Here is a 24,057-nt window from a genome sequence, read left to right on the forward strand (position 1 = left end):
ACTAATGGTGTTAACTTCCATCTGACCAAGATTGTGTTACCCAGCTTTCTCCACAGTATAGCTACTTTTCTCTCCTTTCTATATTCTTTGGAAGCAAGTCACCAGGTGCTGGCTACACTCAAGGAGAGTTGAGGGTAGAATGGGGATTAAACTTCAATTTATTTAAAAAATTTCCAGTTTTGTATACAATTTATACTGTACATCATATATTAGTTCTGTTCAGGTATATAATTTAAGAATAAATATACTTATTATTTTGCCTCTTTAGGAGTAATTAGATAGCAAGTAATGTGTAGTTTTATTCATTATTAAATATTTTTTCATCTTAATGGAAACCGTGCAATATGCAAGATAAATATGCAAACTAAAAAAAGGGTAATATTGTATCTATTGAAAATACATTAAAATGATTAAGGGAGACCATGAGATCATCTTCTTCAACAGAGGTAATAATCATGGGCTTCGTAATGTTGGGAGGGAGATGAGCCTGCAGAAAGGATTTGTCTGGGACAGAAGAGTTTTGCAAACTTGGTGAAGTATCCCTTTAGAACACCTATTACTTTTGTTCCCCTTTTCTTCTGAGAACATTAACACCCATAATCCTTGTGCATCCTTTGACCCAACAACTCTAGACTGAAGAAGCCCTAGCTCTGCTACATTACTGATGGAAGGCCGATTAGAGGAAGAAATTCTTTCCACAGGACATGTGCAACCACTGCCCCTTGAGGAGTAACTGGCAATTCGTAGGGTACCACTCAGGCCAGGACCGCAGTAGGAAGCTCCTCCCCTCGGCCTGGGAGGGGGCGGTCCAGACGCCGACGTGGCCCCGCCCCGTCCCTGGCTCCGCCCCTCAGCGCGGCCCGAGCGTCTTCCTTCCGGGTAGCCCTGGGCCGGGCTCGCCGCGGTCTCGCCGCAGCGCGGGAGCCTGGGATCCGCCCCCGCGCCCCGGCCTTCCCGCGCCGTCTGGTCGCTGGTGAAGCCCACGGCGTGCGCCTCTCCCGGACCCTACAGGGTACGGCCCTTCCTTTACTTCTCCCTCCTGGGTGTCTCCGTCTTCTTTCGGCGCTGGGGCTGGGCCGGGCCCGGGCGGAGGCGCTCTTTGGGGAGCCCGGGCGCCCGGCAGAGGTCCCCGCTCCGGCTTTCCGCCCCCCGCCGCCAGCTTGCGTTTGCTGGGCTTGCTGGGGACCCTGCAAGCATCTAACTTACGTCTGGCGCCGCTTCTCTGCACGGCTGTCTGCTAGGCGTGAGGCGTCGCCCAATGCGGGCGGCGCAGGGTTGTTTACGCTGCGGGGTTGGCAGGTAGCGCTGACCCTGCAACCCCGAGTTGGCCACCCTCCCGCCTGTATACTTGTTGCTCCTGCGCGTGCTACTTTGATTTCTCTTTGGCACCCGATGGTTTTCGCCTAGTCAGGCCAGTGTCTTAATTCAGGACTGCCACGAGATGCCCGGCAGCAGCCCTGTTTCTGTGTTTAGAGCTATCATTAGAATGCAGTGAGATGGTGAGCGTTCACTTGGCCTCCTTGTCAGCCTGTTTGCAGTGGGAGCGGTTTTGGATTTCCTTCATGGTTTCCCAAATACTCGTTGCCACAAAGCCTCTCATTTAATCACTAGTTAAAATATACAAGTAATTAGAAAGTCAAGATGCTATAAACCTGTGATCAGGTAGTTGAGGGGGCGTCTGGCTTTATGCCTTGGAGGACTCACAAAGTGCGGGGATCTTGTTTGCTTTGATGTATTAGAGGACACAGTCTGCCTTTACTGCTTCTTGGCATGCACTCTCTGGTGTCTTAAGTTCAGAATATAAGTACATTTCCCCCCCTAAAGGTCACTGCATGCTTGTGTTGTCCTGTATTACATATTGTACCTGTTGGCTGAGTAGAGGGAGATTTTCCTGAGACACCAAGGCTTCTCTAGTCCTTTATTAGATACTAAGCTCTTGGGGGAAAGGGACAGTTATATTTACTCTTTCTAGTGGTACTGTGCGGAGAAGGCAATGGCACCCCACTCCAGTACTCTTGCTTGGAAAACCCCATGGACCAAGGAGCCTGGTAGGCTGCAGTCCATGGGGTCGCTAAGAGTCAGACACGACTGAGCGACTTCACTTTCACCTTTCACTTTCATGCATTGGAGAAGGAAATGGCAACCGACTCCAGTGTTCTTGCCTGAAGAATCCCAGGGACGGAGGAGCCTGGTGGGCTGCCGTCTGTGGGGTTGCACAGAGTCGGACACGACTGAAGCGACTTGGCAGCAGCAGCAGCAGTGGTACTGTGTGCATCACCCCATAGTAGACACTCTACTTGTTCATTGAATTGGATCCTTCTTTCTGCACTTCCTTTCAGAGTACAATTTCTTTTCTTCCCTCTTACTCCCTTTTTACTACTACCCCCAGAATCCCTCCAAAGCAGATTTTGGGCCCTGCATTTTCATACTCTTCCTTTTATTATGGACGTAAAAATCAGAGAGGTCAAATCAGTATAGATAGTTATATCCTTTTTACCAGCACCCATGATCCAGTAATGCAATTATAGGCCTGTGTATGAGGCATCTTAAAATGTTGCTATTTATCTTTTACTTCTAACCATGGCCAGTAAAGGGAAAACTCCCTCTTATTTCTTAACTGTGTTAGTTTCATTGCCGCATCCTCTTTAACTTTTGCTGTGATGAACGTAATCAGTTTTAACTTCATGGGTCTAACTCTGGTATCCTCTTAAGAATGGTGTTTTGCCACATGAATTGTATATGAATATACTCCTTTATTTTCTTCTAGTACTTTTAATAGTCTTATTCTTCATATTTGGGCTTCCCAGGTGGCTCAGTGGTAAAGTATCTGCCTGCCAATGCAGGAGATACCGGAGATGCAGGTTTGATCCCTGGGGTGGGAGGATCCCCTGGAGAAGGAAATGGCAACCCACTCCAGTATTCTTGCCTGGAAAATCTCATGGAAAGAGAAGCCTGGTGGGCTAATCCATGGGGTTGCAAAGAGTTGGACATGACTTAGTAACCAAGCATTCTTCATATTTAAGTCTTTACCTCAATTATATTTAATATAAGCAAGGAAATAAAGCACCCCTTTTTCTCTCGTAGTTGTTAGCCATTGTCCCCATCAGCAATTGTAGAATTCCATTTTCCCCTACTGATAGCAAATACTGTTTTTATCTGAGGCCCTAATTCTAGTATATTCTTGAAACTTTTACTGATTAATGTTCAGCAATCTCTGGCTTCCTGTGCTGATACCATGCTGCTCTTATTACTTTAGTTTTATAATGTGTTTTCATGTCTAGTGCTTCAAACAGTGCTTGGCATTTGTAGACATCTCTAAATAGTTTTGAAATGAACCCATTTAGAGAGAGTAACTTGACTCCCTTTTTACCCCTTCCTTTCTGCCCCACCCCTTCCTTAAAGTGTCTTGCCTCTTGAAATTATTTTTTAGCTTGCCTTCCTCATGGTCAGTTGAATTATTAACCATTGTTAAATAAATCCCTTCTCTTGCTAAGTTAGAACTTGCCCTGTTAGAGTTGCTCCTCAGAATTATACCTAGAAAAGCAGCTTGATTCAAAATCTGGGTGTCTTTTGACTTTGTGTTGTGTACTAGTGAGTGTGTCTCTCCTCTTCAGTTAGGACTCAGGATGTTCTGTAGCTGGTTTCAGTAGCTCTAAGGGGTAAATTGGGTTTCCCTGATAGCTCTGTTGGTAAAAAATCCACCTGCAATGCTGGAAATAGATAGCTCAGTTGGTAAAAAATCCACCTGCAATGCAGGAGACCCCAGTTCAATTCCTGGGTCAGAAAGATCCACTGGAGAAGGGATAGGCTACCCACTTCAGTATTTTGGGGCTTCTCTTGTGGCTTAGCTGGTAAAGAATGTGCCTGTAATGCGGGAGACATGGGTTCAATCCCTGGGTTGGGAAGATCCGAAGATTCCCTGGAGAAGGGAAAGGCTACCATCTCCAGTATTTTGGTCTGGAGAATTCCATGGACTATAGAGTCCCAAAGAGTTGGATGTAACCCAGTGACTTTCACTCACTGACGAGGGATAAATGCCTGTAGACGTGATCCCTGAAACTGCCCCATGTCCATTTTTTTTTTTTTAAATGATTGAACAACTTAAATATAATGAATTTTCAAGTGTTGTTATAATAGATACTTAGAAATGTTATTAGATCATAAAATAAATGCATACATTCTTTTAGAGAAGCAATACAGAACTAGCCAAAGGATAAAGTAAAAATGTTGTGTGTCCATCTCTCTAGTAACCCCATTCCCCAGAGATCGTCACTTTTAATCATTTGTTCTCTTTTCGTTCCAGACATTAAAAATACATGTGTGTAAGTCTATGTGCGTTTCATAACTAGCAGTATACTATATATAATGTTAAGTAACTTCCAGTTAGTAATAATTGATGAACATCTTTCTATGTTGATGCGTATAACTATCTTTTAAAAGTCTTTTTGATATTTCATTGTAGGAATAACCTAAAATTTAACCAATCCCCTGGTTATATTTAGGCTATTCTGAATTTTTTTCTATTAGAAACAAAGCCTCACGGATTCCTACTGTGTGTATATATTTGCACATTTATTTAGTTCCTTAGTGTGAATGCTTAGACATGGTATTGCTGGGTCAAAAGTTATATACCTTTTTTAAAAAATAAAAAGTTACATATGTTTTAAATTATGATAGATCGTTCCATATTTCTCTTCAAAAGGTTGTTGTCAGAGTCAGTTTATACAGTTTCTGAAAATGTTGCCTACTGTTGCTGTATCATTGCCGGGAATTGTCAAGATTGAATTTTACCCTATTTGCAAGCTCACAGTTTCACGGATGCTGGTAGAAGACAGGAGCCAGCAATAACAGTAGCCAGAGATAATTATTTAAACGAATAATTATTTAAATTAGATAAGTTTAGATAATTTTATCTAATTAGATAATTAGATAAAATTATCTAAACTTTAGAAAGTTTAGATAATTATTTAAACTTTTTATTTTATATTGGAGTACAGCAGATTAACAATTTTGTTGTAGTTTCAGGTAGACAGCAAAGGAACTCATTCATATATATACATGAATCCATTCTCCCCTAAACTCCCCTTCCATCCAGGCTGCCACATAACATTGAGAGAATTTCCTGTGCTATACAGTTCTTGTTGTTTTTTAGTTGCTAAAGCCTTTCTTGGTTATCCATTTTAAATATAGCAGTATGTACATGTCAGTCCCAAACTCCCTAACTATCCCTTCCCCCAGCAACCATAAATTCATTCTCTAAGTCTGTGAATCTGTATCTGTTTTGTAAATAAGTTCATTTGTGTATTTTTTGAGGCTTCCCTGGTGGCTCAGTGGTAAAGAATCTGCCTGCAATGTAGGAGATGTGGGTTTGATCCCTGGGTACAGAAGATCCCCTGGAGAAGGAAGTGGCAGCCCACTCCAGGATTCTGGGAAATCCCGTGGACAGAGGAGCCTGGAGGGCTACAGTCCATGGGGTCCCAGTCCATAGGGTTTCAAAAGAGTTGGACACAACTTAGTGACTAAACAACAACAAATATTTCTTTTTATATTTTGCATATAAAAAATGTCCTATGATATTTCTCCTTCTCTGTCTGACTTCACAATCTCTAGGTCCATCCATGATGCCGCAAATGGCATTATTTCTGTATTTTTAATGGCTGAGTAATATTCCACTGTATGTATTTACCACATCTTCTGTATCCATTCCTCTGTCGATGGACATTTAGCTTCCTTCCATGTCTTGGCTATTGTACACAGTACTGCAGTGAACGTTGAGGTGCGTGTATCCTTTCAGACCATGTTTTTCTCTGGATATATAATTTCCCTGGTGGCTCAGATGGTAGAGTCTGCCTGCAGTGCGGGAGACCTGGGTGCTATGCCTGGGTTGGGAAGATCCCTTGGAGAAGGGAATGGCAACCCATTCCAGTATTCTTGCCTGGAGAATCCCATGGAGAGAGGAATCTGGCGGGCTTCAGTCCATGGGATCACAAAGAGTTGGACATGACTGAAGTGACCAACACTTTCACTTCACTTTCATGTGCCCAGGAGTGGGATTCTGGGGTGATATAGTAGCTTTATTTTTAGATTTTTGAGGAACCTCCATACTGTTCTCCTGGAGAAGGCAATGGCACCCCACTCCAGTACTCTTGCCTGGAACATCCCATGGACGGAGGAGCCTGGTAGGCTGCAGTCCATGGGGTTGCTAAGAGTCAGACACGACTGAGCGACTTCACTTTCACTTTTCACTTTCATGCATTGGAGAAGGAAATGGCACCCTACTCCAGTGTTCTTGCCTGGAGAATCCCAGGGATGGAGCCTGGTTGGCTGCCGTCTATGGGGTCATACAGAGTCGGACACGACTGAAGTGACTTAGCAGCAGCAGAAGCATACTGTTCTCCTTAGTGGCAGTACCAATTTACATTCCCACCAAGAGTGTAGGAGGGTCCTCTTTTCTCCACACCCTCTCCAGCATTTATTGTTTATGGATTTTTTTGATGATGACCATTTTGACTGGTGTGAGGTGATAACTCAATGCAGTTTTGATTTGCATTTCTCTAATAATTAGTGATGCTGAATATTTTTTCATGTGCTTTTAGGCCACCTGTCTTCTTTGGAGAAATGTCTGTTTAGATCTTTTGCCCATTTTTTGATTGGGTTGTCTGTTTTGATGATACTAAGCCTCAAGAGGCTATCTAAAATGCAAGCTTCCTGATGGGAGGGACTGGCAGTGTGAAGAACTGGTTCTTGCTCTGGTGGTTAGGGCCTTGCTCAGTAAAACTTTAATCTGCTTGTCTGCTGCTGGGTGGGGCTGTGATCCCTCTCTGTTAGTTGTTTGGCCTAAGGACCTAGCCCTGGAGCCTACAGACCCTATGGTCCCGCTTACGGTGGCCTCCAAGAGAGCTCACATCCGTTGGTACTTCCTAGAACTGCTGCTGCCAGTCCCCTTGTCCTTGAGGTGAACCACTGCCACCCCACACCTCTGCAGGAGACCCTCCAACACCATAGGTAGGCTTGGTTCAGTTTCCTGTGGGGTCACACACAGCTCCTTCCCCCTGCGTCCTGCTGTGCCCAAGATTTTGTGTGTACCCTCTAAGAGTGGAGTCTCTGTTTCCCCCAGTTCCATGGAAGTCCAGCAGTCAAATCCCACTGGCCTTCAAAGTCAGATTCCTTGGGGGTTCCTAGTCGCTTTGCTGGACCTGCAGGCTGAGAATCCTGATGTGGGGCTCAGAACCTTCACAGTAGTGGGAGAACTTGTGTGGTTTAATTGTTCTCCAGTTTGTGGGTCCGCCACCTGGCAGGTATGGGATTTGATCTTATCCTAATTGCACCCCTTCAGCCGTCTCATTGACTCTTCTTTGTCTTTTAACGTGGAGAATCTTTTGTGTCAGTTTCAGCATCTTTCTGTTGCTAGTTGTTCAGCAGTTAGTTGTGGTTCCAGTGCTTTCCCAGGAGGAGGTGAGCACATGTCCTTCTCCCATTCTTTTCTTCTGTCACTTCCTCGAACCCTGATTTCCACAGGGTGATGTGATGAGGGCCAGGTAGTTCAAGCATATGCAGTAGATTACATTATAGGAGTGAAACCCTGAGTTTAGGGAACCTGACTGTTCATAATAGGCTGCAAGCAAGTCTGCCTAACCTTTACCCTAGAGAGAGACATTATCTTTATTATGCTGGATAGTAAAAAAAAGATCTGCCCTCTACTGCAGAGGGAGACTTCTCTATCTGCCAACAATGTTCGCTGTATAAAGACCTTTGATAGGATAGTCTGGAACAGAGATTATCAGTGTCCCTGCTTATGAGATGTGCAGAAATGTGAGAGACCTGTGAAGAATTGTTCTGAAACAATCACTGCTAAAATTATCATTTTTTACATTTTATGATTTTATGGATGACAGGTGCTTTTACTGTTTTAATTTTGCATTTGTTTGCTTATTGATGGAGTTGAATATCTACTTGCCTGTTCATATTCTTTGCTTAATTTTCTGTTGATGTTCCTCTTTTTCATGTTACTTTGTAATAGCTCTTTATATGTCATGGCTATCAGTGACTTGGTACACCATTGCTAGTATTTTTTCATAGTTTATTCTTTAAATGCTTTTTCTGGGAGCTTTTGCCATATTGTTTTTGTTGTTCAGTCACTAAGTCTTGCCTGACTCTGCGACCACATGGACTGCAGACACCAGGTTCCTCTGTCCTTCTCTACCTCCCAGAGTTAGTTGGTGATGCTATCTAATCATCTAGAAAGTTTTAATATGTATGTTGTCAGTTCTGTATTCTCTTCCTTTATGACATCCTGAGTTTCCATCCCAAGGTTATTAAAATGCTCTTTGTACATACTCTCTTACTGGATATTTTGTGTTACTTATTTAAATTTTAAAAAATAGTTGCTTGGATAATACAGTTGACCCTTGAATAACATGGGTTTGACTTGCAGGAATCCATATACATATGGATTTTTTTCAGTAGTAAATGCTCAGTACTAAACAATTCACTGTTGGATGAACCTAGGGATACAAAACTGTGGATAAGGAGGAACTGTGTATATGCATGGCCAGTTGTAAGTTATACATGGGTTTTTAGCTGCACAGAAGGCTGGTGCTCCTAACCCCTGCATTGTTCAAGGATCAACTGTATTCTAAATTTACTTTTCTAAGTGTGTAGACATTCTCCCAAAATATTTTTGATAAGCTGTCATTTCCCTGTTTTTTGGCTTGACACATTCCTTGTACCATATCACTATTTACTGTTTTCTCAAAACTGATAAATCAGTAAGCAGAATATATTAGTCTCTTACCGTGACTATGAATTTGATTGGATTCATCTTTATAGATGTTTGTTCTTAGTGGATTTCAATCTTACAAAATATAAAATATTTTTTGCTCTGTTTGATGATTTCTGATATTACTGTTGCTATCTCTGTCAGTTTTGTGTGTACTGGATAGATTTTTATTGCTCATATGTTTCTTTCAGTTACTTACATCATTTTGCTTTACTCTCTTATAAATATCAAGCATCATTTAGTCAGACTTTTATTTTTCCTTCCAACCTTTGCTCTCCCAACCTGAAAGTTTGTGTTTATTATTTATTTTGCTTTGTTAAAGAACTTTTTATAAAAGACAATTATAGGTTCACATGCAATTGAAAGAAAGAATAAAGGAATATCTTAAGTGTACTTTGCCCAGTTTCTTCCTGTGGTAACATCTTGCATGACTGTAACACTGTAGTACACCTGGAGAATTGACATTGACCCAGTCTACACGCTTTACTCAGGTTTCCTCAGTTTTCATACCTTTGTGTGTGTGTTCTCTGACATTTTATGTAGATCTTGTCACCACCACCATAGTCAAAATGTAGACTCACTCCATTACAAGGATCCCTTGTGCAAAGGGACTTACTTTTTCACAGGAAAATTTAACCTATTCGTATTTACTTTTTTTCTCCCCTGAAAGTTTGGAAATTCTAAAATGATGTAGAACTGACTTTCTTTTGCCGTTATTCCTCCATTTAATGAGACAAGACCTTGACTCTTTGCCTTCCCCACATTCTTGGTTCTATTGATTTGATTTCCTTTCATATCACTTCTGTTTTCCCCTAACCATCCTTTTCAACTTTACTAGTACTGCATCTGTAATGATTTAGATTTAACTATAAGGTCACTGGTCACTTGAATATTGTGTCTTCCTCTTTTAAAGTTTATTTACTTTAATTCATTTGTTTTTTGACTGGAATACTTTCTTGAGTAATGTTTTTAAGAAGAGTTATGGGAGGAATACTTGCATGTCCAGAAATAGTTTCTGGCTTGTTTTTCTATGTGAATAAAACTTTGAGTCAGTTCTTTTTCCTTTGTAATTTCTAAAATGTTCCATTATCTTTTAGCATTTTTTTGAACTTTCATCAGCCTCATCTTGAATTCACTTTATATAGATGTTGGGTTTCTTGCATCTGTGTTCCTATTTTTTCATTTAAATTTTCAATTTATTTCGACTACTATGATTTTAATTTCTAAAAATTAAAAATTTTTAATTAGCTTATACTTGTTTTATGGAGCCTATGCCATGTTAATTCACACTAAAGATAATAGTTATTATTTTAAAACACTTCTTCTATTTTTTGTGTTAACTTTTGTTGGAGACCGGTTGCTCTAATTGCCCAAGTTGCTTTTAGGTCTTTAGGATGGATGTCTAAGGCCAGGTGAGTTGGCCGGGGCTCTGAGATCAGGCTTTGCCCTGAGCATAATGAATGAGCAGAACATGTCAACTAGTAGATATTTATCAGGGTGTGCTGGTCAAAAACTGACTAATAAGCTAGGATGCCCATGAACAACCCAATTCTGGGATACCAGATCTCTAACCTGTCTTGGTCCACAGCGAAGACTGAAAATAAAAGCATACAGAACCGTTTCATTGCCATAAGAATTCCTTTGTGTGGCCCCTTTGTAGTCATCAGACTCAATCCTGTCTTCTTCCCTAACTCCCCAGTAAACACTGATCTGCTTTCCTTCCCTATAATTTTACCTTTTCCAGAGTATCATATACATGAAATTAAACAATTGTGTAGCCTTTGTGTGTGTCTTCTTTCACTTACAAAATGCATTTTAAGTCGTCTTTGCTGTTACCTGAGTTAGTAACTCATTCTTTGTTATTACTGAATAGTATTTCACTGAATAGGTGTAACACTGTTTATCCATTTGCCTGTTGAAGGACATCTTGGACATCTCCAGATTGGAATGAGAATGAATAAATCTGCTCTAAACATTTGTGTACAGGTTTTTGTTTGAATATAGGTTTTAATACATTTGAGTAAATATCCTAGGAGTGGAATGCTAGATGGTTTGGTAAGGGTATATAACTTTATAAACTTTCAGACTTACCCAGAGTGACTGTACCATTTCGTATTCCCACCACAAATGTTTGTAGCATCCAGTTTGATATCATCTTAGAACTGATTAATCTGTATTTAACTGTTCTCAGATTTAAGATATTAAACACTATCTGTCTTAGGGTTTAATCTTTTGAAACTGCTCCTAAGTAAAACATTTGCCAGGATACACAAAAGTATGTCATAAAAGAAAAATAAACGATAAATTGGACTTAAAAATTAAAAACTTTTCTAAAGAGAAGCTATTTTCTAAAGATAAATCTGTTATCAAGTAGATGAAAAGGCAAGCACAAATAGGGAGAGACTGAAAGAAGCCATTTGCAAAACATATATCTAGAAAAGATTGTATCTAGAATGTATAAAGAACTCTTACAACTCAATAAGAAAACAAAAAAAATGATTAATATAAAGACAATTAAAAAATGGGAAAAATACCCATTTTACTAAAGAAGATACATGTGGCAAATAAAGACATGAAAATAGGACACATCATTACTAGTCAATTGAGAAATGCAGACTAAAACCACAAGGTGTCATGACCCACCCACTGGAATGGCTAAAGATCGACAATAATAACTGTTGGTGAAGATTTGGAGCAACTAGAACTCTCATACATTGTTGGTGGGAATGTAAAATGTTACACTCATTTTGTAAACATTTTGGTTCTCGAAACAACCCAAATGTCTATCAGCAGGGGAATGAATAGGTCTTCTTAATAGAGATGATTCAGCAATAAAGGAACAAATGACTGATAAACATAACGAGGGATAAATCTCAGTTATGCTGAGCAAAATAGACATAAAAGTACAGACATTTCACTTTATGTAACTAGAATAAAAGGTAGTCTAATTTATAGTGACAACAGCAGTATGTTTTTTTTTTTCCCTGGCACAGGGAATGGATGGGTGATTCAGTTTAGTTCAGTCACTCAGTCGTGTCCGACTCTTTGTGACCTCATGAACCGCAGCACACCAGGCCTCCCTGCCCATCACCAACTCCTGGAGTCCACCCAAACCTATGTCCATTGAGTTGGTGATGCCATCCCCTTCTCCTGCCCTCAGTCTTTCCCAGCATCAGGGTCTTTTCCAGTGAGTCAGCTCTTTGCATCAGGTGGCCAAAGGATTGGAGTTGCAGCTTCAACATCAGTCCTTCCAATGAACACCCAGAACTGATCTCCTTTAGGATGGACTGGTTGGATCTCCTTGCAGTCCAAGGGACTCTCAAGAGTCTTCTCTAACACCACAGTTCAAAAGGATCAATTCTTCTGTGCTCAGCTTTCTTTATAGTTCAACTGTCACATCCATACATGACCACTGGAAAAGCCACAGCCTTGACTAGATGGACCTTTGTTGGCAAAGTAATGTCTCTGCTTTTTAATATGCTGTCTAGGTTGGTCATAAATTTCCTTCTAAGGAGTAAGCGTCTTTTAATTTCATGGCTGCAGTCACCATCTGCAGTGATTTTGGAGCCCAGAAAAATAAAGTCAGCCACTGTTTCCAGTTTCCCTGTCTATTTACCATGAAGTGATGGACCGGATGCCATGATCTTAGTTTCCTGAATGTTGAGCTTTAAGCTTTCACTTTCATCAAGAGGCTCTTTAGTTCTTTTTCACTTTCTGCCGTAAGGGTGGTGTTATTTGCATATCTGAGGTTATTGATACTTCTCCCCGAAATCTTGATTCCAGCTTGTGCTTCCTCCAGCCCAGATGGGTGATTGGGAGAAGAGAAATTTTTTATTGGGTTGGTAAAAAAATTTGGGTTTTTCTGTAACATCTTATGGGAAGACCCAAACTAGCTTTTTGGCCAACCATTATATCTTGGTCCTGGTGGTGGTTTGCATTGTTATATGTCTTTGTCAAACCTCATTGAACTGTACACTTAAAATGGAGTACATGTTTTAGAATGTAAATTATACTCCAGAGTTAATTTAACAGTATTATGCCATTTTAATTAATTGCTCTTTAGCTTGAATGGCTAGCAGTGAGTGACATACCTATGATTTTGTACTTGGATTTTTGTTAGGAAGGCTAACTAAATTCAGTTATTTTTTTATTAGGTAAAATACTTTTTATTTTAATGTACAAATGTATCACTGCTACTGCTGCTAAGTTGCTTCAGTCGTGTCCGACTCTGTGTGACCCCATAGACGGCAGCCCACCAGGCTCCCCCGTCCCTGGGATACTCCAGGCAAGAACACTGGAGTGGGTTGCCATTTCATTCTCCAGTGCATGAAAGTGAAAAAATAAAGTGAAGTCGCTCAGTCGTGTCTGACTCTTAGCGACCCCATGGACTGCAGCCCACCAGGCCCCTCTGTCCATGGGATTTTCCAGGCATGAGTACTGGAGTAGGGTGCCATTGCCTTCTCCGAATGTATCACTACTATTTGGCTAAAATAAATTTACATTTACCTTGCGGTTTTAAGAGCTAGAGAGGTTTTTTTTCCTTTCTTCAGTGCGTCCATTTAAAATTATCTGCAACCAGATATTCTTAAGTTTTAATACTGTAGGTTTTAGCTAAATATACATCATGTGTCTGTTAAAGGTTTCGGGTTATTCTAATTTATAGTTCTTCCAACTCAGATGATTTATTCCTACTCATCATAAATAATTAAGAAAAATGTAAAACAGATAGCATTAGTGGCATTTGTAAGTAAGGTACTTTATAGTATCATGCCTGTGTGACTAGAAACTTCCTTATTTGTCACTTGTGAAATAGTATCTTTGGTAGAAAGAGGGTTTCCATGTCTATTGTGTCAGAAAATTACAATTCACTTATCCTACCGTTATGTGGCCTTTTTTTTTTTTTTTTAACATTGACTCCTAAATTCCTTTTTCTTGCTACTAAGATTGCTTGTGAAATATTTCATAAATTTAGATTTGCTTGTTAAAGTATAGGAAAGAAAGAGAAGAAATAAAGCATTGTACAGAACTAACCATTGTCAGTTCCTAGTTTAAGTTGGTTCTAAACCTCATCCTTTGTTTCTGACAAGTTTATTCCTAGTTTCACTTGTTAGACATTTCCTGCTTCATTCTCACCATTTGGGTGTTAACTCAGCAGAAATTCTGAAGAGCCCATTGTGTTCCATAGTTTTTGTATTTTCAAGGCCTACCTTGATTTCTGGAAGATTTTTGTTTACCTCTTTGGTTTTGAAGTATTTTCCCTGGCCTTCAGGTTTTTCTTCCTGGTTGCTTCTCCTTTTACTTTATTTGCCTGGGTTTTCAAATAGCCATGAAGCTGGTCTTTTTCTTTGTTCATCCACATGGTTCGGTTAAACTCTACCTGTTTATTCTGTATTGGGACCTTGTTGATTAAAACCTGTAGTCATAATAAAAATGTTGCAACTGGAGAAGAATTTACATAGAGGAAGAGAGAGGCACTTAATGTCATAATATTCCGCCCACAGTAGTCTCCTTACTGACACTTCCGTGTGTTTTCAATGTAGTGCCTTGTGAATAATGATGGAGGAAGAGGGATGCTTTTGTAAGACTCGACCTTTGGTCCTCCCTCGTGTATCTAATAGCAGAAAAATACTAACCTGCCTTTTTTACCCTTATTCTTATTTACTGCCCTTTTTGGCCTATCTCTTCTCTTTTACTCTGAAGTTATCTCTCTCTCTCGCTTTTTAAAGAACTTTTTCATCCACAGTTTTTTCCAGTCCTCCATAATCACCATATGGTCTTAACATAGATTTGGAGTGTTAAAAAAAATCATCATATTTGAGAAAATAGCTTCTTTTACCTCTCCAATCATGTCTTTCATGAATCTTTCTTTAATTTCAATCAGAGTTTCTTTGTGGCCAAGGTTAGGTCTCTTTTATGTATTCAAGGCTGCTTTTGTATTAACAGAAGTTACCACTTTTTTACATTCTCTTCAAATAGTAAAATTTCAGTATATATATATACCATTCCTTATTGGATGGCTTCAAGGAAGGTCATATATTTGATTCTTACCTATTGTGTTTCTGTTTTTGTTGTCCATTTTTCTCTTTTTCTCTGTATCAAGATGTGGAACATTGTTTTTTGCTTCTTTTTTGGGAGGGGGTTCTACATGTGCCTTATCTTAGAAGGGTCACTGGTTTATTTTTGTGTCTGTTTTAAACTTATTTATTTTAATTCTCTTCTGCCATCTACTCTGCTGATCTCAAAAAAATGAATAAATGTTTACTGAACATATATTGGCATGTGCTAAGCCATAAGGATATACTTCTCATTAAGAAACATTCTTTTAACTTGAGGACTTTGTAGTCTATTATAGTAGAAAAAAATATCTCAGCATGTAAGAAATGGTGGGCTTCCCAGGTGGCGCAGTGGTAAACAATCCATTTGTCAATGCAGGAAATGCAAGAGATACGGGCTCGATCCCTAGGGGTTAGGACCCCCCCCCAACCCTGCAAGGAATAGGAGGTGGCAACCAACTCCCATATTTTTGTGTGGAAAATTCCATGGGCAGAGGAGCCTGGCAGGCTATATACAGTCCAGGGGGCCATAAAGAGTTGGACGTGAATGAGCACACACACACGTAAGAAATGAACACGAAAGATAAGAGCAAGGAAAAAGTGAGTAGTGGTTAAGGTCTGAACCTTAAAGGTGAGTAAGAGGGTGTCAAACAGAGGAAGAGTAAGGGAATTTCAGAGCCACAGAGCCTCAGTGCGAGACCTGGAGATGCTGAGGTGTGAAAGTACTGGTGCAGCTGAGCCCTGGTAGGTGTTCTGGGTCTGTAGGAAGAAGGGTGGGGTGTGTGAAGTGGAAGACACAGGGAGAAGACTAGTCCAAGGTAAGTGGGAAGTTATTAAAAAGACAGCTTTCCTTTAATGGAACCTCTAAATATTTTAGGAGAATGAGGAGAGAGCAGTCTGAGGGAGGACACAGAAGTTACCAGAAAGGCAGGAGGAGATAGGAGAGCATGTGATTGCGTGGAAGCCTACAGAGGGCAGGCCAGGGGAAGAGGGCTGGTTGGGAGTGTCAGCTGCTGTACCAAGTTCAAATATAACCCCTTTCTTTTCTTGACTGATATTTTCCCCCATTCCGCTATGTCTGGATTTCTGGACTCAACCTGGAAAGTCCTTTCCTCAAAAGAGTGTCTCTTGATCAGTTTCAGCAGGATTCAGAAATGACAGCATTTAAAGTTCAGCTTTTTTTCTGGATTTGTTACCACATTCCACCCTCCATGACATTTCGGTAACATCCTGCAAGGCTGCCGAAACTCTCAGTTTTTTTCTGTCACTTCGCTGACATGTCTCTGTGGGCTATTTTGCAAGTACGTATTGTTATGACTTGCCTTCAGTGTAGGACTGTGCCTTTTTGCCTAGCTTTTTTATCTTTTCCCATATCTTTTCACTTTAAAATAAGTTGAGAATCCTCTGGAGTTTTAAACTTGTTCTCCAGGTTCTTCCACTGTACCATGAACCTAAGCTTTCACGTTCATCCCAGTTACCTCCTTTTGTTGATTTCATGAAAAGCCCCCTTTCCTTCCTCCTGGTTCCTCTGCCCTCTTCTCTGCAGTTCCTGCCATCCTGTTTCTCTCCGCCTCATCGACTCCCCATCTCACTTCAAATCTCAGTAGTAAACATATGTTCTCCCTTGTCTATACCTCTTAATTTCTCTTTTCCACTGTTATTGCCTTCTCTGTAATTGTATTATTTAACTTTGTTAAACATTTTATAATATGAAAGATGAGGTTGAAAATAAAGTTGTATTATAATAAAATGATGTCGCATAAAGCAAGTTGTTTCCCAAGGAGTATTAAAGTCTCCTGATACAGTTGAAATAGCTGTTGTTTTGTATTCCTTGATTGTGCTAGTATAAGCGTTCAGTGTGTTGTGGGGAATTTTTTACTTTGTAATCATTGTTGACAAGTTATTGGATTAAATGAATAAAGATCATTGTATTTCTAATTCAGACATTTTTGTTAAATGGAAAATCGTGTTTTTATATGTTGTGTTTAATAGTAATGTAGTTTTTTGAATGAACTGGGAAAGAAAATGTCTCCCCAAAGGTATATATTCTAGTCACCCTCTTGGACAAATTTAGTGTACCAGACTAATGTTTGTTTACTTGCATCTGGGGGGAAAATCATTTTGTCTTTGAATTCCATTCTCCTCCTAAAGGGAAGTTACTGTATCTTTCACATTTGGTTCATTGCCCATTGGGATATTCATTGGTTATCACAAATTGCCTCAATGCCTTGGCAGAAGTCCAGACAGTACATGGACAATTTGAACTTGTGTATTGGTCGTTGCTGCCCACATGAGTCCTGAAACTGCGGCTCTATTCCCCTTTTCAGCTTCATTTCCCAGGGAAAAGTAGAGTGAGCTATCCTTTCTTCTCCATATGTTCGTCCTCACCCCCAGACACTGTTATGTGTCATCTTAGTTGACTGGGAAGGAGTTTAGAATTAATGAAGGATGTTAACAATGGACTTGTACATTTTCCTTTCTTATTTCTATGCCATGTTTATTAAAAAAAAAACAGGTGTTAGCTGCATTATATTTTTCTAAATATTATGGCTGGTAAAAGAATAAATATATTAGGTTTTCCAGTGCCTTTCCTTCTTTTTGTCAGTATAGCTTTATCTCATAGAAAATTAACCCTGTAGATTATTGTTATCCATAGTTGAAAAAAATAAAGCATCTTTTCTACACCAAAGTTCGTTGAACATATGTATATTTATAGCATATATATAACACATGTATTCATAACTCTCACATATAATATGTATATTTATAACTCACCTTTATGTATGTTGCTGCAATGCAAAATTTTACTTAACACCAGCTTAAAAATGATACTGCCCACATGATAGTCTTGCTGCTTTTGATATTATCCCATAATCTGATGGTAAAAGCTAGCTGGGAAACAGTTATAAAGTTTGTGGTTCAGTAGGTCAAATAGAATTTGTCTCAATCTTTTTGCCAAGAATGATTGTGCAAGATCACATGAATGATGATATCTTATTTTGCAGATGTTTCTTTGGTTTTATAAAACTATTACTTTCTGATAAATGCAGTTTTATAAAGAAAGTAAAAGGAGCTCCATTGCAGCAATTTATAGACTGTGGAGGGAGAAGTGATATCTAAAGATTATAGAGTCAAACCCATCCATCCACCTTGACAAATAGGTTTCTGTCCTTCCCTTGAAGATTTCCAGGAATAAAACACCCACAGTCTTCCCAAATTAGCTGAGATGTCAATTGAGTGGGATTTTCTGAATTTCACTTTTGCAGTTTAACTTTATTTCATTAATTCTTTTTCTTTCAAGAAAGAGGGGGACCAAGTAACTTCTTTGGGAAATTATGCTTCTTAATTTACCTGGGGGCCTATTTTGAAGTAAAGTATAAGTGGTAAAAGAAAGAGCTATGTCTTTTCAGGTTTTGATGTTAAAGATTAGATTGATATTTGTGCATTGGTAAATTTTTTTCTTTGACAGATTTATCCTTGTGGTGGGTGGAATGTTTGAATAAAGAGGTGATATTCTAAATCATTATTTTCCCCACCTTTACAACCTGTCCTATACTTCAGCACTCCGTGTTGTCTGTCCTGAGATGAATCTGATTCATTGATTCATGGTTTATCAGGACGAGAACATGTAACATGTTGCAAAAGTACCTTATTTATTTCAATACGTGTTTTTGCTACTCTTTCCCAAAAAAATTCTTGTCCAGAGTGTTCTATTGTTTCTTGTTCTTAGGGTGTAGGTTCTTCCATTTAGTGAGTCTGCCTACCGACTGTGTCATAGTGGCTCATTTTCTGCTGTGGTCTGTAAGTTTGTGCTGTGATGCATCTCTTTAAGGGTTTAGTCAGTCCTGTGTGTGGAAGCATCCCTGCAGAGAGGTTCCCATCTGCCTCTACCAGTTCAGGACCACTGTTTCTTTTTAGATCTTTTGGCTTGGGGATGGTATAGCGATTCTCAGCCATGAAGGCAGTGTGAATCTAGGCCCATACTCTGCGTGGTACTTGCCTAACAGGGTTCTGACTTCCCTCCGCTGACTTTCTCCCCACTGCCCACGTTGATGTCAAGTATCCTTTGGCTTCCTGGCCAGTGAGCTAAGCTTTCATGTTCCTGGTTTCACAGATAGGGTGATTTCTCCTGAATTTTGGCTTTAGGAAGATTCTTCCAAATGGGACCTGTGGCTTGAAATCACCTCTCTGCATGGATGTGTTGAAAGTCCTCTTATTACAACCACTGAGACCTATAATGAGTTCCTTGAGCCATAGCTTCAGTTACTGTTGTCTGCTTTTTGATTTTCCTCTTTGTTTCTCACAACCGTAGGTTTTCCTCATTTGTTTCTAACTCAGCCCTCTATTTCCTGTTTTACTGGTTATATTTTGTCAAGCATTTCGGTGTGTTTGGATCTGGCCAGGACTGAGAGGCAGAAGATGCCATTGTATGTGCTGTGCTAAGTCGCTTCAGTCATGACTGACTCCTTGTGACCCTATGGACTGCAGCCTACCAGACTCCTCTGTCCATGGAATTCTCCAGGCAGGAATACTGAAGTGGGTTGCCATTTCTTCCTCCAGGGGATCTTCCCGACCCAGGGATCCAACCTGTCTCCTGCATCTCCTGCATTGCAGTCGGTTATTTACCGCTAGCATCACCTGTGAAGATGCTGTTATCTAGTTTTAACTTATTTTATATTTTTATAGTTTTTTTTCTCATCATCTTCCTGTCAACATGTGTCATATTTCATGTACTGAGTACTTTGATAAATGAAGTCTTTGGCTATATTCCTTCCTCCAAGAAACTTGGTCCTAATGTAGGCCCTTGTGGAAACAAGAGTACGTACGTGATACAAAGGTGGTGCCAGATAATAAGCCTATTTGTGGAATAAAGGGGCTGGAAAAGAAATGGTAGTCAGGGAGATTAAAGTAAAATATGAAGGATGTGTAGAAGGTGACAGAGTTTACTGCATTAGATGTAAAGAAATGGGTCTGTCTAGCTTGAGGAGAGCCTTGAAATGTCAAACCAAGAGGTTTAGATTGTATCTGGTATGTAAGAACAAAAAGCTGTGAGAGGTTTTGGATAGGAGAGATGTCTAATATTTTATAATCTTTGTATACTGTTTTGAAAGGCTGGCACATTGCTCTACTAAAGAAAAATTGCTGTATTTTCCTTCTTTTACTTAGGAGAGGTTAAACTCAAGGCTTCGTAGGTAGAAAAATGAGTATGCTTGATTGCCTTGTTTGTGTAGCCAAGAGGTTAGCTAGTCAGTCCAGACAGGGGCCAGGTCTGTCGTGAACTAGGAGAGCTGGCTGAGAACAGGAGTGGCCACCAGGGAAGCCCAGGCCTCTTCTCACGGGGTCTTCTTGACTATTAAAAGTTACAAACTTCTTCAACTTTACAAATCACTATTTGGTCCTATTAAAGTATATCCACCCAGGGACACGTCTTACCCTTGGGCTTCCCTGGTGGCTCAGATGGTAAAGAATCTGCCTGCAGTGCAGGAGATTCAGGTTCAGTCCCTAGGTTGGGAAGATGCCCTGGGGAAGGAAATGACAACTCACTCCAGTAGTCTTGCCTGGGAAGTCCCATGGACAGAGGAGCCTGGTGGGCTATAGTCCATGGGGTCACAAAGAGTCAGACATGACTGAGCAACTAAGCACTTAACATGAGTATATCTGCTGGTGTGGTTTGACCATAAGCTGTGGGTTTGTAACCTTCATGTAGAAAGGGTTCATTTATAATAATTTTGTTACATTCTATCATAAAATTAAAAAAATATATTATTCAAAATTGTCCATGCAATTCAGAAAAACGTGACTGTTCTATTTGAGTGTTCTGTATCTAATAAGTAGCTGTTTCTCTATGATAATAATCTTGTTGGGATATTTGGCTTCCTAAGTTAGAAATAAAAATATTTTCTAAAACTCTTGTCTTACAGGTAAAAGAATGTCATATTGCAATATTTGCACCTGAAATCAGGGTGTAACTGTTAGGCCACATGGATGAGTGCCAACCTTTGCATTTCCGGTGTGTATCCTGTGACCGATCTGTCTGGGGTGAGTGATTTCTAAGAGGAGCTGGCAACCAACCAGATGCCAGCCAGCCATGGACTGCCCTCACAAATAATGCTGGGAGTTAGAATAAATTAAACACTGTCTGGTGATCTGTGATGTGTAAGGCAGTTAATTTAGTTGGTCTGGATTAACTGTCAGCTCTAGAAAACTATATTCCCATAATGTGAAATCTGTACTTAGCATGTTCAGAAGTGAGTCATAATTAACAATAGGGAATCATTTGTTAAAATGTGAAGTTATAAAATGCCTAAGATCCTTTTGGATTTACAGCAGTATTTTAGTGGTTTGCCATATATTTTAAATAATTTTAATTTTAAAAGTTCAAGGACTTAGTATTTCTTGAAGGATAGTTATAATTTTGTACAAAATGGGTTTTTTTGGGTTGTACGTCTTCCATTGCCTTATAATATCAGTTTGCTTCCCATATAGCATAAAAGTGTATACATTTTCAATATTCAGGTTTCTTAAAAGTACATTAGATTATTTAGAGATTCATATTTATAGTGCATTTTTTGTTTGTTTCACTCTGGGAAATTACATTGGGTAAAAAGCCTGTTTGTTACCTTATCCATGTATTTTTCTACTTATTTAAATTATTTTATTTCACCAAGCCATTCATTTTTTTAGAACATCCTTCAAAGAGTTCATGCGTCTTACTGAGGACACCTGACCTTTTGAAGCTTCATAATTCACACCTAGATGTCACCGGTCTTTCCCATGTTAACAGTTCTGACTATGTTTTATTATATGTGCCTTCGGCGCCGAGCCAGGACGGCTACAAGAGGAGAAATAATGAACAGCCATAGAACTGTAGAATCAAACAGCCGGACCTCCCCTCTGAATGCAGAGGTGGTCCAGTATGCCAAAGAGGTAGTGGATTTCAGCTCCCACTATGGGAGTGAGAATAGCATGTCCTATACCATGTGGAACTTAGCAGGTGTCCCAAATGTATTTCCAAGTTCCGGTGACTTTACTCAGACAGCTGTGTTTCGAACTTACGGAACATGGTGGGATCAGTGTCCCAGTGCTCCTGTGCCATTCAAGAGGACACCGGCAAATTTCCAGAGCCAAGACTATGTGGAACTTGCTTTTGAACAACAGGTGTATCCTACAGCTGTTCACGTTCTGGAAACCTATCATCCTGGAGCAGTCATTAGAATTCTAGCTTGTTCTGCAAATCCCTATTCCCCAGGTCCACCGGCTGAAGTCAGGTAAGACTCATTTTTTTTAATGACTACATTTTACTGCTGAAAGATGGTGGTGGTTTCAATACTGGAGGTCTTTTTTCATTGAAAGCATTCTCTTAGGTAATTTAAACAAATTCAATTTTTTAAAATTTCCCTTACTTTTCTGATAGGGAAAGAAGGATCAGATAAATTTAATGCATTCTTTATACCTATAATACCTCACTCCATAATAATCATGGATTGTGAGATTTTTGTGTGAGTTTACTGTAAATGAAAAGCATGATTTGAACTAACTGGAACATGAGCCAATCTGAGAAGTTAGTTGGAAGTATGATTTCTAACATATTTTCAAACAGGCATCATGTTATTGCTTTTAAACACTTTGGTTAACTCAAAGTCAGCCTACAGAGTAATACTTTAGAGGAGGTCCTTAGGGGATTAGCTTTAATGTTAAATGGATGTTTTTGTAACAAGTATATTCATTTAAAAATAAATGCTGCCTTAAGTGTTCATGCATTCTCCCTAAAAACCTATTTATTTACATCATTGATTTGCATCATGGCGCCTCTCTCTTCCTGTCTTGTTTCTGTAGTTCAACCTTCTGATTTTTTAGAATCTAATTATTTGATTAGGTAATTATATTCAGTAATCTAAAAAGTACATAATGCATTCTTACACCCTGTTCTCCATGTGCCTAGGATCCACTCTACACTCAAAATAACCACTTTCATCCACTTCCTTTGCATTGTTCTAGAGTTTTGTTATGCAGATATAAACAAATACAAATATATTCATTTTACTTGTCTTTATACACAAAAATAAGCACACCATTTACATTGCTCTACACCTTATTTGTTTCACTTAGTGGTATTTATTGGATCTTTTCATATAAATGCAGAGAGCTTCCTTATTCTTTTCTACAGTTGCAAGTAATGTACAGTATATGTATACGCCAACTTATTAACCACTCCCCTATTGATGGCTTCTTAGTTGTTTCCATACTTTGCTATTGTTAGTGTTAATACAATGAATAACCTTGCTGTTGAGTCACTTTGCATGTGTACAAGCATGCATGTGGGTAACTTGCGAGAAATTTTGCGGGGCCAAGGGTCTGTGTATTTGTAGTGTTAACACGCACCAGATTTCCCTTCAAGGAGGCTCTACCTATTTATATTCCCACCAGCAGTACATGCATGTGTGTTGTACCAAAGCCTCACCTGTAGAGTGTTTTAAGAAATTTTAGCATTTTTGTTAATTTGGTAGGTGAAAAATGTTATCTCATGTTAACTTTAAGTTAAAATTATTTTATCATCTCTGAGGTTGAATGTTTTCTCATGTTTAAGAGCCATTTATATTTCCTTCTCTTTGAACTGTCTATCATGTTATTAATTTGTCCATGTTCTATTACTTGTTGATCTTACCAGTTTAAAATCTTTTTCTTGCTTCATCTATTCATTCATTAAATATTTGAGTGTCTACCATGTACTAAGCATTGTTCTCTGTGTTGAGGTACATTAATGAACAATGAACAAAATAGATAAAAATCTCTGCCCTTATGAGCTTATTCTAGGCCAAGAGCAGTTTGTGGGCACTTGTTAAACTGTAGGAGCTCAACTGCCCATGGAGGAGGAGTAAGCACAGATCTGGTGTGGCTTAACACTCTCCTCCCTTTGAGTTGAGAAGAGGTCCTTGTCTCCTCAGCTCCAAGGAACACCTCCCAGGCTACCAGGAAGCAAATGCAGAATACAGCTCAGCTCAAGCTGGACACCCCTGGTATAATCTTTATTCATTATTATAAGAACAAGTTTGATAATTCATTGTTAACAATGTTATTAATGAATCAGTTTTTTAAAACACAGAAAACCGGTATCCTTTATTATACATATCCTTTATTATATTTTTTCTTTTTTTCTGAAAGGGGATGCTTTGAATTTCTCTGAATAGGATGCTTGCTTATGTGAAAATTGTTTTGTTGGAGTCT

The 24,057-nt window shown here is 39.4% G+C and overlaps 1 protein-coding gene across 3 annotated transcripts in view; it reads left to right on the forward strand.

Annotated features, from left to right (window-relative positions):
- Nucleotides 1–851: 851 nt before the first annotated feature.
- FBXL4 (F-box and leucine rich repeat protein 4) overlaps nucleotides 852–24,057 on the forward strand; it is a 75,800-nt gene continuing 52,594 nt past the window's right edge. Inside the window, exons 1-3 of one of the 3 annotated variants that reach the window (XM_061427765.1) lie at nucleotides 852–1,012; nucleotides 20,754–20,871; nucleotides 21,517–22,100. In XM_061427765.1, coding sequence (XP_061283749.1) covers nucleotides 21,589–22,100 — 512 coding nt within the window. In that variant the 5' untranslated portion in view covers nucleotides 852–1,012; nucleotides 20,754–20,871; nucleotides 21,517–21,588. Of the gene's footprint in view, nucleotides 1,013–20,753; nucleotides 20,872–21,500; nucleotides 22,101–24,057 lie in introns of all 3 variants that reach the window. The other 2 variants (XM_061427768.1, XM_061427766.1) reach the window with 2 other exon arrangements.

Source organism: Bos javanicus, chromosome 9, assembly GCF_032452875.1.
Source record: "Bos javanicus breed banteng chromosome 9, ARS-OSU_banteng_1.0, whole genome shotgun sequence".
Lineage (NCBI taxonomy): Eukaryota > Metazoa > Chordata > Mammalia > Artiodactyla > Bovidae > Bos > Bos javanicus.